General features: G+C 45.1%; 1 protein-coding gene across 1 annotated transcript in view; it reads left to right on the plus strand.

Annotated features, from left to right (window-relative positions):
- LOC123070236 (protein CHUP1, chloroplastic) overlaps nt 1-4,055 on the plus strand; it is a 6,518-nt gene extending 2,463 nt beyond the window's left edge. Inside the window, exons 2-6 of the mRNA XM_044493328.1 lie at nt 313-444; nt 537-718; nt 801-912; nt 3,504-3,638; nt 3,718-4,055. Coding sequence (XP_044349263.1) covers nt 313-444; nt 537-718; nt 801-912; nt 3,504-3,638; nt 3,718-3,855 — 699 coding nt within the window. The 3' untranslated portion in view covers nt 3,856-4,055. The remainder of the gene's footprint in view (nt 1-312; nt 445-536; nt 719-800; nt 913-3,503; nt 3,639-3,717) is intronic.
- The last annotated feature ends 10,931 nt before the right edge of the window (nt 4,056-14,986 follow it).

Consider the following 14,986-nt stretch of genomic DNA (forward strand, 5'->3'; position numbering starts at 1 on the left):
TGTTACAGTCGGTTGGTGTGTACCGTGACTAGAGAAGACAGAAGCAGAAACGGCTGCACGGAATCCGAAGTGGGCATGGCTCGATGGGATCGAGCGAGCGAGCGATCGAAATGCGCTGCATTTATATTTGCGGTGGATGCATGTGCGCTTTACACGGGCTCTAGTAGTTAATCCGAGAATCACCGTGCCCGGTGTCGATCGCCCGGACGTTGGTTAGGCGTTGGAGTCATTTACACTTGGAAATGGAACAGGGTTACTGTAGTACGTCGCTGGAATTGACAGAGAAAGTGTGTATTGTGTTGTGGTGTGCAGATCAGGTCGGACGTGGAGACGCAGGGCGACTTGATCCGGTTCCTGATCAAGGAGGTGGAGGGCGCGGCGTTGGTCAACATCGAGGGCGTGGTCAGCTTCGTCAAGTGGCTCGACGACGAGCTATCCCGCCTGGTGCGGCAGCAATTCATTCACTTGAGGTGCTTGTTCGGTGGTCACCGGTGACGGCGGTTGGTAATTGGCTGGTGGCCATGGTTGCATTGCAGGTGGACGAGCGCGCGGTGCTAAAGCACTTCGAGTGGCCGGAGCAGAAGGCGGACGCGCTCCGGGAGGCGGCGTTCGGCTACTGCGACCTGAAGAAGCTGGAGGGCGAGGCGTCCTCGTTCCGCGACGACCCCCGCCAACCCTGCGCCGCCGCGCTCAAGAAGATGCAGGCCCTCTTTGAGAAGTAAGCGTCAAATTAACTCCGCGGTTTCAGTACCGCATTTTATCATGTGGCAACCAACAACAAGGGTGCTGCGTGCGTGCAGGCTGGAGCACGGCGTGTACAACCTCGCACGCGTCCGCGACGGCGCCACCAGCAGGTACGCCCGGTTCCAGATCCCGTCGGAGTGGATGCAGGACGCCGGGATCGTCAGCCAGGTAACGTAGTACAGTAACTAGTTCCATCTTGGTACTCGTCTGAGTAGTGATAGGACAGCAGCCGTCTTGGGTTTGCGGTGCGCGCACTAGAATCTGCAGAGATGCGAGTAGCTTTTTTTTGAAAGGGAGATGCGAGTAGCTGAAGTCTGAAGAAACGCACCCACACGTGATGCGACGCGTACGCGACCTTCTGGATCTGTTCACGGGCAGAGAGAGAGAGAGAGAGAGCGTATGTACGTAGGTGGGTGCGCGGCGTAAGCAACGACATGTACCCGGGGCCAGCCGAGGGGATCGATAGGCGTGGCATTTTCTTGTCTCGTGCTGTGGGGGTGCACGTGAGTGTGGCACGGACGCGATCTCGTGACCATGCTCGCTAATTCGTTCGCTCCTGTCTCTAGAGCTAGAGCTAGACAACAAGCCCATGACACCTCGGGAGCCGTGTCGTTCTGCGTAGCATAGGTACGCATTGCCGGGCGGCCATGGATGCGTATGCGTGGTCCCGCTTGAGTGCCGCAACTGGTTCGGCCTCAAATGTTCTCGCCCATTCTCAAGACCGGTACAGTCAGATCGGGTGTCCGATCTCGTTTTGTTCTGTTTTGCTGCTGTCTTCTTCGCCTACACGAGCCCCTCCGGGAAATTAGCTGGAAGCCCCAAAAATCAGTGTCCCGGCCCGAATTTGTTGGATAGTGTCCCATCTACTGCTGCTCTCAGCATTACAGATGGGATGATTCCCGATCCACTCATGTTTGGTCTAAGTAAGGGCATCTCTGTCTGTTAGACGGTTTTTGGGCAAGCAACCGCAGAGGGTTGATTTCCTTCGGTATTCCCCAACCCCAACTCGCTCTCCCCTTCTCCCTGCTTCCGTAATCTGATCTTGCTGGTGTAATGAACAATGTTGGGTTATTTTATTCAGAAATTAATGGAGAACGGGTTAAGCCTGGTTGAGAAAAAAAAAGGTTTACGCATGTATACAGGGATGTATACTACTACATCCATTCCAAAATAACTGAAAGTCTGGGTTTGCCCCAAGTCAAACTTGCTTAAGTTTAACCAGGTCTATAGAACAATATATAAACATCTAAAACACCAAATTAGTCTCATGAGATTCTTTATCAAATCTGCTTTTGTATTATGTCTATTTGGTGTTGGATTAGCAAGTTTGACTTAGGACAAATCTAGAACTCCAATTATTTTGGAACGGGCGGACTACGTTTTGATGTGAGCTACAAAAAAAACATGAATTTATAGTGCGTCCTATAAAAGTTCATCATTATATTTGTTTTTGGTAGTCACATCAAAACATATTGATTATGAAAATTTACATGAATGAAGTACACATTCTTGTGTATATGTGTAGTATTTTTTTAAAAAAAATTGTCACTTCAAAGGTGCTTTTTAACTTTTGCAAAATTTTGAGCTCCATGGAGCTTGGGAGGCAAAAATTCTCACTTGGCAGATAGTCTACATTCTCGTGTACAGTCTATAGTGTAAAATGATTTTCTCCTAAATTTCCATTTCATATCCAGCATAGTCTACATCCATGTCCTCTTTATTCTCTCATGTATTTTGTAACTACCGATTCGACTGTCATTTGCGACGGCGTAATAGCTATATTTTCAATGGCTATAATTTCTACGTCAAACGGTTAATCGCAAGAGCAATGTTGAATATGCTAGGCCATGAAAAACAAGACGAAAATTCTCTCCACTACAAAAACCGTATCATCTAATCTAACCGAAGATGGAAACATACTCTTTTATTATCTAATATTGTACGCATATCAAAAGGTTGACCTATTTTCCATGGATTTGCCACCCACTGTCTCTTGTGAGGACGATGGCGTTTGAAAATTTGGTGTTATTCCTACTTCTCCTCCTATAGTAGAGATGTAAGTCGCAAAGGCTATTTGCCTACCGAGGGAGGATAACTATGTAAAGTTTTCATGTTAACCACGAAGTGCTACAAGTTGGAGGACTATTTCATCAACCACCACTTCTCCTTTGTAGCCGCCGATGACGCGAGTAGCCCAATGACATGCTTGTGTAGAGTTGAATGGTAACACACTGCCGACCAAGCAGGGGGTCGGCTCTTTGTCTAAGGAAAGGGCAAAGTCAACAAGCGAAGCTAGTTCTCAGACAAGCTAGGATATGAATTAAGGCTGTCAATTGGGTCGCACATTCTCCTCGTAAATAAAGTAGAGGACCCGCCTATGTCACCACCAGTCCACCCAGCCAGTTGTAGATCGCTAACTCTCTTGCCGACGCTTTGCTGTTTCAAAATTGATAGAACCAGTGGAAGGTTCGCCAAAGGCATGGAATCAGAAACTCTATTAAAGCTTTCTTCAAGTAAGTCTTTCACTTGTTTCTTGCCTGCTATGAGATTTGGCAAACAATCCAAAAGGTTGAACTATTTATGAATCGAAAGGTCTATGCTTTTTTTTAATAGAAAGGTAGAGCATTTTCTACCTTATGCATTCAAAACGGGCGAAAAAACCCGGATGACCGTAGTCATTTACATGAAGGTGATGTTAACGCCGTAGAAAATGTACAGCAGGCCATCACCAGACCTCTAATGAAAGATTTGATGTACAGATCAAATTCCAATCCGTGAAGTTAGCCAGGAGGTACTTGGAACGGGTTTCCTCGGAGCTTGAAGCCATCAAAGTCGGCCCAGACGAAGAGGAGTTGATGCTTCAAGGAGTACGATTCGCCTTCAGAGTACACCAGGTAGGTAATTATTCGCAGAAAAACGAGCGTGGTAACCAAAGACCAACTTAAAGGAATCCGTGCTCGTTGCTTGGTACAGTTTGCGAACGGTTTCGACGCCGACACCATGCGCGCGTTCCAGGAGCTCAAGGAGAAGGCGTCCCTGTGCCGATTTCAGCGGCAAAAACAGAGTACACGCATGCGGCAGCAACAGCAAAGGCTCGTTGGGAGGCCCTGAGCGTCTCCTCCTTGTGTCTCGTGGTGTTACTATTAGGTTGTTGTTCGTGTTGACAAATGCTGTATATTTCTTCCCCCGAAACAATTCTGTTGTTCTTTCCCAGTAGAAATATGTGTACACCGTTTCTTATTACGCTCCCCTGTTGTTCCCTTTGGGGTTACAGGCAATTTGATTATAGTGTCACGTGATGTGAAAATTTAGCTGTTTGTGTGTGCCAAACTGGTGATGGATGATTTCTACCGCGTGGGATTTTATGTTTCTGAAACAAGGCAAGGGATTGCAGACGTACACCATGCCCTCGAGACTCGAGCGGTGTCCGCATGCACTGCGCCTATGGCAAGCAATGAGAGAGGATTGGGACCTCCTGATGCTGATGATGGTCTGAAGGATGCTCGGACTGCTAGACAGATTAACCCCAACCAACGTACGATGGTCCTCGTGATCATGTGGAGAGCATGGCATGTTCGAGATTACCCTCCAGATGTCAGCTCCCTGTTGAACGAAATATTCCCAAACATTGCAATTATAGCACAGAAAAATAAACTTAATTATAAACATAAAAATATAATAGGGTTTTCGAGAGAAAAGAGAGATACTGAGAGGTGTTGAGTAGATTGAGACGATAGCGAGATGACCGCTCCCTCCCCTCCCCCTCCCTCCCCCTCGGGAGAAGCGACCGAGGTGCCATTAAAGCTTGCTTATCCGCAGCCCCCCACCCACCCCCGCACCTCATCGAGTCCTCCCCGCCCCAGTTCTCCATCGGAGATCTCGCATGGCTGGGGCGCGCCGCCGCGGTGTTCGGGCACGCCGGCTTGCGCCGGTGGCACGGGTAGCGGAACCGCGGGCGCTTCCGCCTCCGACAGCGGCACCACTGCCCGAGATCGATCCACACTCGCCGGAGGCTCGCCGCGAGATGCGTCGGGTGGTGATGGAGCGCTTCCCCGATCGAGACGAGAGGGGGGAGATCCATCTCCACATCCTTTGCCACGCAAACTTCGTCGAGCACGCGCGCTTCATCGGAGACGACGGCTGCGAGGATGTGGAGCTTCTCTTCTGGGCGGTCCAGGAGGTCGAATCATCGGATCCGTGCCAAGCTGCGTGGTGGGAGAATTTCAGGACGGCGAATCCATCCAGGCTCAACATCTGACCGCCTTCGTGGGAGGGCATCGCCAACATCCCGTCGGAGTACCTTCCGTCGGGGATTGTTTGGCCCCAATGCCGTTAGTAGGTCGTCTGCCCCAACTGATCCGAGCTCAGCGACGACCCATCGAGCCCCCGACTTGGCCTGGTGGGTCAGGTATGCATTACATTCATGCTGATTTGTCTCTGAGAGTTAGTTTGCGGGAATTTCGATTGCGCCAGCGAAAGGTTGCAAACGAAATTGTTTTGGGTGTTCGTAATCAGGGTGAGGGTTTGGTTATGGATTTGGGGGTTCTCCCTCTCAAAACTGTGGATGTTGAAAAACGTGGTGGTGTTTATACAGCTGGTGAGACCTCGTCAGAGCCGGATTCCGGTGAGGGGCTCGAGCAGAACCTAGGCAGGAACACCTTGGTGGGGGCGTCGGCACCTTGCCACTCCCCCCCAAACCCAGCATTGACTGGTCCCAAGTGCAAATTCCGTGTCCTGGGTGATAAAGCGGGTAGAGTGAGGCGATTACATAAAGCAGAAACTCTAGAAAGTGTAGAGGAGCACTTTGGCCAACTCTGGCTTATTCCTCCCCCCCAGCCGGTGCCCTAACTACAAAACACCTACCCCGCAGCCTCGAAACAACCCTAACTCCGGACTCCTCTGTTGGATTCAGAAGGACTTAGTCGAGATCAATTCCTTTCTCGCTGCTGATTGCTTCCCAGATTCAATTCGACCTTTCAATCCACCACCAAAGAGCATCAAGATCTCGCAAGAGGGAATTGGCCCCGGCACGCTTTCCTTTGCGGAGGTAGTGAAGCGCGGATCAAAGATGGCCGATCGCCGGGCAGGAGGGGGCGGCAATCTTGTTGCGGGCAATCCAAGGCCGCGGGACAGAAGGATGCCTCATTCGTTGGTCGCAAGCAGCCATCTGCTCTGCCCGCAAAGGAACAGGCCCCTGCTCCCAAACCTACCAGATCCACAGCCTCAACTGCGGGTTCGGCCCAGGTACAATCCTCTCAATCTGGTGAAGTGGAGGTTGAACAGGTCCTTGATCCTAGGTATAAAGACATGACATGCTTCAATTGTGGGGGCCCTGGTCACTATGTTGGAAATTGTGTGAAGCCAAAAGCATGTTTCATTTGTCAGCAGAACCACAATGTCAATAACTATGCTGCGTGGTCCAAAGTTCAACCCACTGCTGCTTTCTTTGGCAGTGGAGCGTGAGGGCTTGGTTTCTACCATGTAGATGTCCCTGTTGCCAATGAATCAAAGTGGCTGAATTTTCAGAACTGTGCTGTGGTGAACATTCTGAAAGGAGAAGTGGACTACTCTAAGTTGATGGAACTTCTGACTGCAACTTTTTGCAAGACTAGACATTGGCCATGGCAGATCAGAGGGTTATCTAGCAAGACTTTCTTGGTTAGATTTCCACCTTGGAAGAAAGTTGAAGATCTCACTGAGCTGCCTGGATTTTCTTTACCCTGGGATCTGAATGTTACTTTGACTGAATGGAAAGGTGGTTGTGCCCCTTTTGGGGAATTAATTGAAGCATGGGTTCTGATCGAGGGGATTCCTCCAAAATGGTGCACTTGGAAAGTGTTTGATCAAATTGCTTCTCTCTTTGGGGTGCTTACTGATGCAGACTGGAATGGCATGTTTAGAACCTTTTTTGAGAATGTTAGGATTAAAATTGCTTGTAGAGATCCCTTTTGAGAGGCTGATTGAGATGAAGAAGAAAACTCTTCCTGCTAGGTTTTATTGTTGAGGGATTTGAACAGGTGGGTGGAGTGGACTCTGTCATTGATGTGGAAGATGATGAGGATGGTGATGAGGAAGAAGAAAGAGCTGAGGAAGATCATGCTGCTGAAGGCAGTGGGACTCATGGAGAACATGCTTCTGATGGATCTGATGATGGGGGCCTGGCCATTGATGAGCTAGATAAAGCTAATTTCCCAGCCAAACATGGGTCTGGCAAGCATGTTTCTCAGAGTGTGGGGATGTCACCTATGGAAATATGCCCTGATTCTGATCAGGAGGATTTTATCTTGGAATGTGCAATGGTTGAGCTATTCAAAGTGGTCCATCTTCTGATGGTACTATGGTGAGGGTTGAACATGCAGATAATCTGCTGGGATTTGATCAAGAGTTTACCAGAGGTGAGGAAAAAGATGAGACCATGATTGAAGAGAGTCTGTCTCAAAGACTCCTGTTCCTTCTAGAATAATGGATATGACCTTACTTGGGGAGAGATCTGGGAGTATGGATTATTGTGAGGGCCTGCTCAGGTCTGTGGACTTATCTGAGTCTGAAAATGAGGAACCCAAAGAAGAGGAGTTGGGGGTTTTCCCTCCCGAGGCCTTACATATCCTACAAAGTGATTCTCTGAAGATGTCCCTGCTAGAATCACTCAACCAAGTTCAGAGAGATGGGGGCATTATTGAGAAGAAATCTAAATGGGGGCCTGTGTTAACTCAAAAGCCTGCTAAAGAGGTCATGGAATGTCAATATCATGGAGAAAGTTGTTGCATATAAGAGGAGGAAGAATCTGGAAATCCCAAAAACATTTAAAGATAAATCATTTTCCACTATTGATAGAACTGTTCTTGTTGATCAAATGGAACAAGTTAACCTAATAATTGGAGGGATGAATTTCAAAAGCAAAACACCATTGATGAGATGGTGGCTGATGAAAGAGAGAGATGCTTGGTTTTTGCCAGCAAGAACCCTGAAATTGTTTTGCCTGACAACCTAGATTTTGATGCCAATGATGTAGTTAGTACACCTGTGAGTGAATTTTCCTTTGAGCCAATTGTCACTACTATTACTCTTAGGAAAACTCCCACTGTGCTAACTAAAGCCAAGCCTTATGGCTTATCACATCCTTTTAAAATTGCTTAATTATGATAGGTCTTATTTGGAACATTAGGGGTCTTGGAAAATTTGGAAAAAGTCAGAGCCTGTGTGATACTATCACCAAATCTAATCCTGACTTTATTGGTTTTCAAGAAACTAAGAGAGAGATTATTTCTGAGGGTTTTCTCAAAGCTATTGATAGCTTTGGTAATTTTACTTGGCACTTTCTGTCTGCTATTAATACTGCTGGTGGGATCCTATTGGGGTTTAAGAAGAATTTATTTGAGGTTATTGGTTTTATTAACCAAAGTTTTTCCATTGTGTTTAAAATGGAGTTTATTGTTGAATTACATGATACTATGACTAGTTCATCTTATCATGTCTTGATATGGGGAGACTTTAACTTGATTAGGAATGAAACTGAGAAGAGCGATGGTCAGATTAACCATCAGGCTGCACTTCTCTTCAATGAATGGATCAATAGATGGGCCCTGATGGAGATTTCTATCTCTAATAGAGTATTTACCTGGTCAAACAACCAGAGTTCCCCTATCTTTGTTGTTCTTGACAGAGTGTTCACTTCTGTGGACTGGAATGCCCATTTCCCTTTTTCAACTTTGACAACACTCCCCAGAGTGGGGAGTGATCACACTCCTTTGGTCTTGGACACTGGAGCTAGGGCCCCATCTAACCCTAAACCATTTAGATTTGAAAAATGGTGGCTATCCCAGCCTGGGTTCCACCAAATGGTTACAGAAGCTTGGAATTATGTGTCCTCTACTAATTCTTCGGCTGATAACTGGATGGCTAAAACTAGGGTCCTTAGAAAGAAAACAAAGGGCTAGAATATTAACAAGAAGCAGCTTTGAAAAAGAAAAAAAAGGCACTCCTTATGGAGTTTGATAACCTTGATGTCTTATCTGAGTCTCAGTAGCTCTCTGTTACTGATTTTGATAAGATAAAGAGCATTAAAAAGGAACTTGATGAGATTTGGAAAAAAGAGGAAACTTCCTTATGGCAGAGATCTAGAAATAGAAAATTTTGGAGGGAGATAGGAACAATGCTTACTTCCAAGCCCTTGCCAATCATAGACATAGAAAGAATCATCTTACTGAATTAGTCCTAATGGTGTGGTTACTTCTACCAAGGATATGCTTTGGTTAGCTACTTCCTTTTATAAGGAGTTGTTTGCTTTTGAGCCCAAACCTGACGTCCACTTGGATTATGATTTCTGGCCCATTGAGGACATGGTTAGTGATGAGGAGAGGAAACTTTTAGAGAGATATTTTTCTGAAGAGGAAATTAAGCAAGCCATTATGAGTTCCTACTCTAGTGGTGCTCCTGGCCCTGATGGCCTCTCCTTCCTGTTTTACCAAACTTTCTGGGAGTTGATCAAAAAGGATTTTATGTGGATGGTTAAAGATTTTGAGAATGGTGTTCTAGACATGTATAAACTGAACTATGCTATCATTACCCTTATACCCAAAGTGCCTTTAGCTAGGGACATGAATTTTTTTAGACCTATCAGTTTGAGTAATTGTGCTGTTAAGATTTTCTCTAAAGCTATAACCACTAGGGTGTCCCCTTTGTGTGACAAGCTTATTTCTACCAATCAGACTGCCTTTATTAAAGGGAGATTATTTTGGAAAGTGTGGTTACGGCTCATGAAGTTATTCACGAAATACATAGATCTGGATCTAGTGGGTTAATTCTTAAACTTGATTATGAGAAAGCCTATGATAGAGTGAGTTGGGATTTTCTAAAGGAAATGCTTCTGTCTACAGGTTTTGGCAATAAATGGGTTAGTTGGGTTATGACTACTATTCACCAGGGGACTTTTCAGGTTAGAATTAATGACACAAATGGCCCCCACTTTGCTAGGGGGAAAGACTTGAAGCAAGGTGATCCTCACTCACCTTTGTTGTTTAATTTGGTGGCTGATGTCTTTTCTAAGATGCTTCAGAAAGCTGTCAATAGGAACTTGATCCGTGGGCTGCTGCCCCATGCCATTACTGGAGGGGTAGTTAGTCTGCAATATGCTGATGATACCATCCTTTTCCTAGATAACTCTTTAGCTTGTGATAAAAAATTGAAATGGATTCTAACTTGCTTTGTGAAACTTGAAGATTAACTTTCACAAGAGTGATTTGCACACAATTAATGTTTCTAATCAAATGGCAAAAGACTTTGCTCAAGTTTTCTGTTGTCAGCTTGGGGATTTTCCCTTTAAATATTTAGGGGTTCCTTTACATTTTAAGAAACTTAGAAGGGGAGATCTTCAACCCATTATAGACAGGATTATTAAGAATATAGCTGGTTGGCTAGGGAGATTTCTCTCCTACAGGGGCAAATTGATCCTTCTTACCACTTGTATTGCCAGTATTCCTGCCTACTTGATGTCTATTGTTAAATTTCCCAAATGGGCTATTGATATGATTACATCTCAAATGTCTCACTTCTTTTAGGGTAATGTGGGTGATAATCACAAATATCATCTTGCTAACTGGGGACTGATCTCCAGGAAGAAAGAATTTGGTGGTATGGGGGTGCCTAGCCTTAGAGAGTTTAATATGGCCATTTTGGCTTCTTGAGGAAAAAGATTCTATGATGATAGAGATGGTGACTAGAAAAAAATTATGGCCTACAAGTATAATACTAACAATCCCAATTTCTTCAGCACTAAGGCTACATTGGGGTCCCCTTAATGAAAAGCCTATCTTGGGCACTTGCAGCTTCTAAAAACTTTTATAGGTGGATCCCTGGAGATGGTAGAAATATTGCCTTCTAGCATGACGTTTGGGTGGGGGACTGTTCCTTAAAAACTGCTATTTGGGATCTGTTTGACATTTGTCAACAACAAGATGCCACTCTTGCACAGGTCTGGGTAGGTGATGAACTCCATCTCTCTTTTAGGAGGTGTGTAGATGATAGGGTTTTGGCTAGATGGGATGAGTTAATTAACTTAGTTAAACAGATTGTACTGTCTGGCTTCCCAGACCAACCTGTGTGGATGCTGGAATCTTCCAGTAAGTACTCTGACAAGTCCTTTTATAAAATGATAAACTTTGGGGGGATACCTTCTGAGATTAACGATGATATTTGGAAAATTAAGGTCCCTCCCAATATACATGTTTTCCTGTGGTTGATTTAATACAACAAAAGCTTGACCAGAGATAATTTGGCCAAGCGCAGACATGTAGAGGATAAGACATGTGTCTTTTGTAATGAATCAGAAACAATTCAGCATCTCTTTTTTGATTGTATTCACTACAAAAAAATACACTTCCGTGATGATACGTGTTTGTCACAGTAGGTCGCGTTTTTTGTCATGCATGTACATCCATGACAAATTTATGACAGAATCAAGATAGTCATACCTGTGCTATCGTAGAAGTGTTCCATGACATTACCAAAATTATCATCACGGAAGTGTCCACTTCCATGACAATAAATCGCGCATCACAGAAGTGCTTTCGTCAAGGGTGACCGACACGTGGCATCCACCGTAACGGAACGCCGTTAAGCTATCGGGTCGGATTTTGGATCCGATAACCCGTTAACAGCCATGACAAATGCCGATTTTCCACGTGTAAAATTCTCATTGGCTGACGGATCCACGTGTCAGCTCCGCGATGGCACAGGTGTCACTCATCCAATGGTCGAGATGGGCCTATGATATGTTGACATGTGGACCGGCCCAAAAGTGGCCCACAAAGTTTAAATGGGCCGGCCCAACCGAAGGCCCATAAGATTTAGCAGACCATAATGGGCCGGCCCAGCTAAAGGCCCACAAAATTTAGCAGACCATAATGGGCCGGCCCAGCTAAAGGCCCACAAGATTTTGCGGACCACAATGGGCCGACCCAGCTAAAGGCCCACAAGATTCTGTAGACCATAATGGGCCGGCCCAGCTAAAGGCCCAACATTCTCTATCAAATCGGCCCGTCAACGGCCTGGTCTAAACTTGTCATCAATGTGGCCCATGGTCACTTCTGGCCCATTAACAGTTCGCTAAGTAATTGGGCCGAATTACGGCCCGGTGTATTTCCGGCCTGTTAAAGGTCCGACTTCATTTGGGCCCATTTACAGGCCATCAAAACTTTCGGCCCACAAACGACCGTGAAGGATTTGGGTCATATTCCGCCATGTCTGTCATTCGGCCTGTTAGAGGCCCACTATAGATTTGGGACACTTTCGGCCTGTTGTCATTTTTGGCCTGTTAACGCCAGACGTAAACCATGGGCCATATGTGGCCCAACATCATATCGGGCCCATTAACAGCCCATATAAAAATGACGATAATCTATCCCGACCGAAGTTCCGTCCTGTTAAAGGCCCGTGTATTAGGTCGGCACATTTACGGCCCGTCCAAATTTCGGCCTGTCAAATATCCGCATCGTAAATGGGCCACCATTTCGGCCTGCTAAGTCCAGTGGGTTATTTGGCACAATCAGGGCCCAATCTCACTTTCGGTCTATTAAAGGCCCATGTTTTTTATGGGCTCGAGATATTTACACCTGTAAATGGCCTATTTTTACTGAGGGCCCAAATTATGTTTAGGCCTGTTAAAGGCCCACTATGGGCACAGGCGTACCAGAAAAATTTGAAAGCTTATGCTAATTTAAGCCCAGATATTTTTAGTGGGCTACATGCCAATTTCGTCCCGTAATCGTTTTTAGCCCAATTGGAATGGGCCCGACAAATGTTGGCATGTTGGGCTCCTACGAAGCTTTCGTCTGAATACATTGCTAACATAAACCTACACTATACAAAAATAGCGTCATAATTACTGCAGCCTGTGGCAGCATCATAAACGTTGTATCACAACAAAATAAATTCCAATCATACAACAAAAGGCTTGTTGGCATAAAGTTTACAGTCCTTCCAGATAAAAGCACCATCAGATGTATATAAGCACAGATCATTTGACGTGAGTGCTAATGTTTCAGGCTGTAGAATCTGATGGAGCAGCACGATCTCCACCTTTTTCTGCCATTGCTCTTCAACAACGAAGCGAATGTCTGATAGTCTGGTTTCAAAACCATTCATATCTTGACGGCATTTCTCAACCACTATTCTTGTTTCCGAAACAACGTCCATTAGGGATTGGACTTGTGTCTGGAGCACAAATATATCACTCTGTCTAGCAGGAAGATTTTGTTCAGTAGGCGATTTGGACGAGGTTACCTTGATAACCAACCCAGAATTACGCAGGAAGGTGCTTTTTGCACTGTTAGTGGAGAGATACTGACGCATTGCAGCAAGAGGTGACATTGTGCCTGTAGTAGCCTCATCACCTTCAGGTGGTTGTGACTGTTCAATCATTTGTTCCATAGCTTCCTGAAAGTTTGAACTTGTAGATTAGTGTACCAGTGAGTTACTAATGAGACAAAAACAAACAAAGTAGGCTAAACGTTTATACATAACTTATTTTGGTGAACTACTGTAATACATTAGCATGTATTGTAGTGCCAACTACATAATAAAATCACTTTCGGAACATATGTCCATGTAGCATGCCTACTGTATTGTCTATTTCCTCACATTCGTTGACATCTAAGGATAAAGAGACATGGTTTAAAGTAGGATGAACATAGTATGACATCATTCATATCATGGGCAAACAGATATAAAACAAACAGGCTATTTTATCATTATGTGCGCACGTGAACATAACAACTAGATTACAGATCAAGACCAAAAGGATATCCTTCATCTCTTTTAAACCATGTAAAGTGAAATGATACGTCAAGAGAACTGTGTATAAAAGTGAACAGAGCAACTGACATTGGCTTCAAACCAAGTAGTTAAATGAACACATCACAGTACCAATCAGTTCAAGGCAGGAGGAGTAAGGACTTACAACAGCGGCTTGAACTGGTGTGCTCATGCCCTTCATCTTGCTGGTGTGGCGATCCTTGAAGATTTGCACTGCATTCGGTTCAGGTTCTTTTTGGTCCGCACGGGCTTTCCGCTGTATTTGGAACAAGTCAATATAGATACGATAATATGGCACACAAAAAGAAGGAAGTAGCAGCTATTTACAAGAGCCTCGCAGTGTGCAATATAGCTACGAGATCCTGTTGTCTGTTGGAATTTCACTTTAGAACGGTTGGTTTTGTTCTTCAAACAGTTAGCCTAGAAGGAGATACACTTGTAAGGCACATACATAAATAGAAGTTCAATATGTGGTCTGATCAAATACATATAGCCTACCTGATACTTTGGATTAGACCAGTGTTTAACAAGGGCTGTCCAGTCTTCATCTGTAATATATTCCACTGGAGATGTTTGGACGATTTCATTGTTAGCCTTGCCTTCAAAGTGAGATTTTCTAAGGTGGTACCAATACTATCGCAGAGCAGACTGAAAAACATGAGTGCATGCTTGTTTAGTTGCATCATCTTTCGGATCCAACTTGAACCTCATCTGTTGAAAAAAGAATGTGAGTCTTATTAGGAGGAAGCTAGAAAGTATGGGACAGAGCAAGACAATATTACTAATTGCGATCAATAACATTACTTATGGATAAATGGTCAAGGAAGGTGTTAAACTGGGTATTGTCTTTCTCATTCCTGTACTGGATCCACGTTGGGAGGATACGCGCATGACACCTAATGGCAATGGCTGCCTCTGATACTAACTTGGCTGACTCTATAGCATCACGTGGCCTTTTTAAACCTGCCTCAAAATGGATTTCCATTCTTCCTCCTTTACATTTTGTTAATCTGTCAAGCATTATCCCTGATGTCTGTTTCCACTTGCGCCGTGGTGCTAGTTCAACAAAGAATATGGAAAGTGTTAGTGTACATCAAACTGTGAGAGTACATATAAAGGAGCATGCAACTGCAACTTGACTCGGTCAGGTACCGTCTTGGTGTTGATGCTCATGAGGTTCATATGATCTTGCCAAGTCCTGTTGTGTCAGCAGTGCTTCGGAAGTAGTGTTAGGTGTGAAGGCAACTTGGGAACTGGCCAGTTCCGGAGCAAACAAACGAGTAACTGGTTGAGATGCTGGTACAGTTGAAGCGGATGCTGCAGCTGGTGGAGCAGGTGATACTATGTTTGTTGATTTAGCCGGTGGACTTGGACCTTCTACTGCACTATAAGTACCAGCAGAATCTCGACGGCAGAGCCTTTTTCGTTTCAC

Source organism: Triticum aestivum, chromosome 3B, assembly GCF_018294505.1.
Source record: "Triticum aestivum cultivar Chinese Spring chromosome 3B, IWGSC CS RefSeq v2.1, whole genome shotgun sequence".
Classification (NCBI taxonomy): domain Eukaryota; kingdom Viridiplantae; phylum Streptophyta; class Magnoliopsida; order Poales; family Poaceae; genus Triticum; species Triticum aestivum.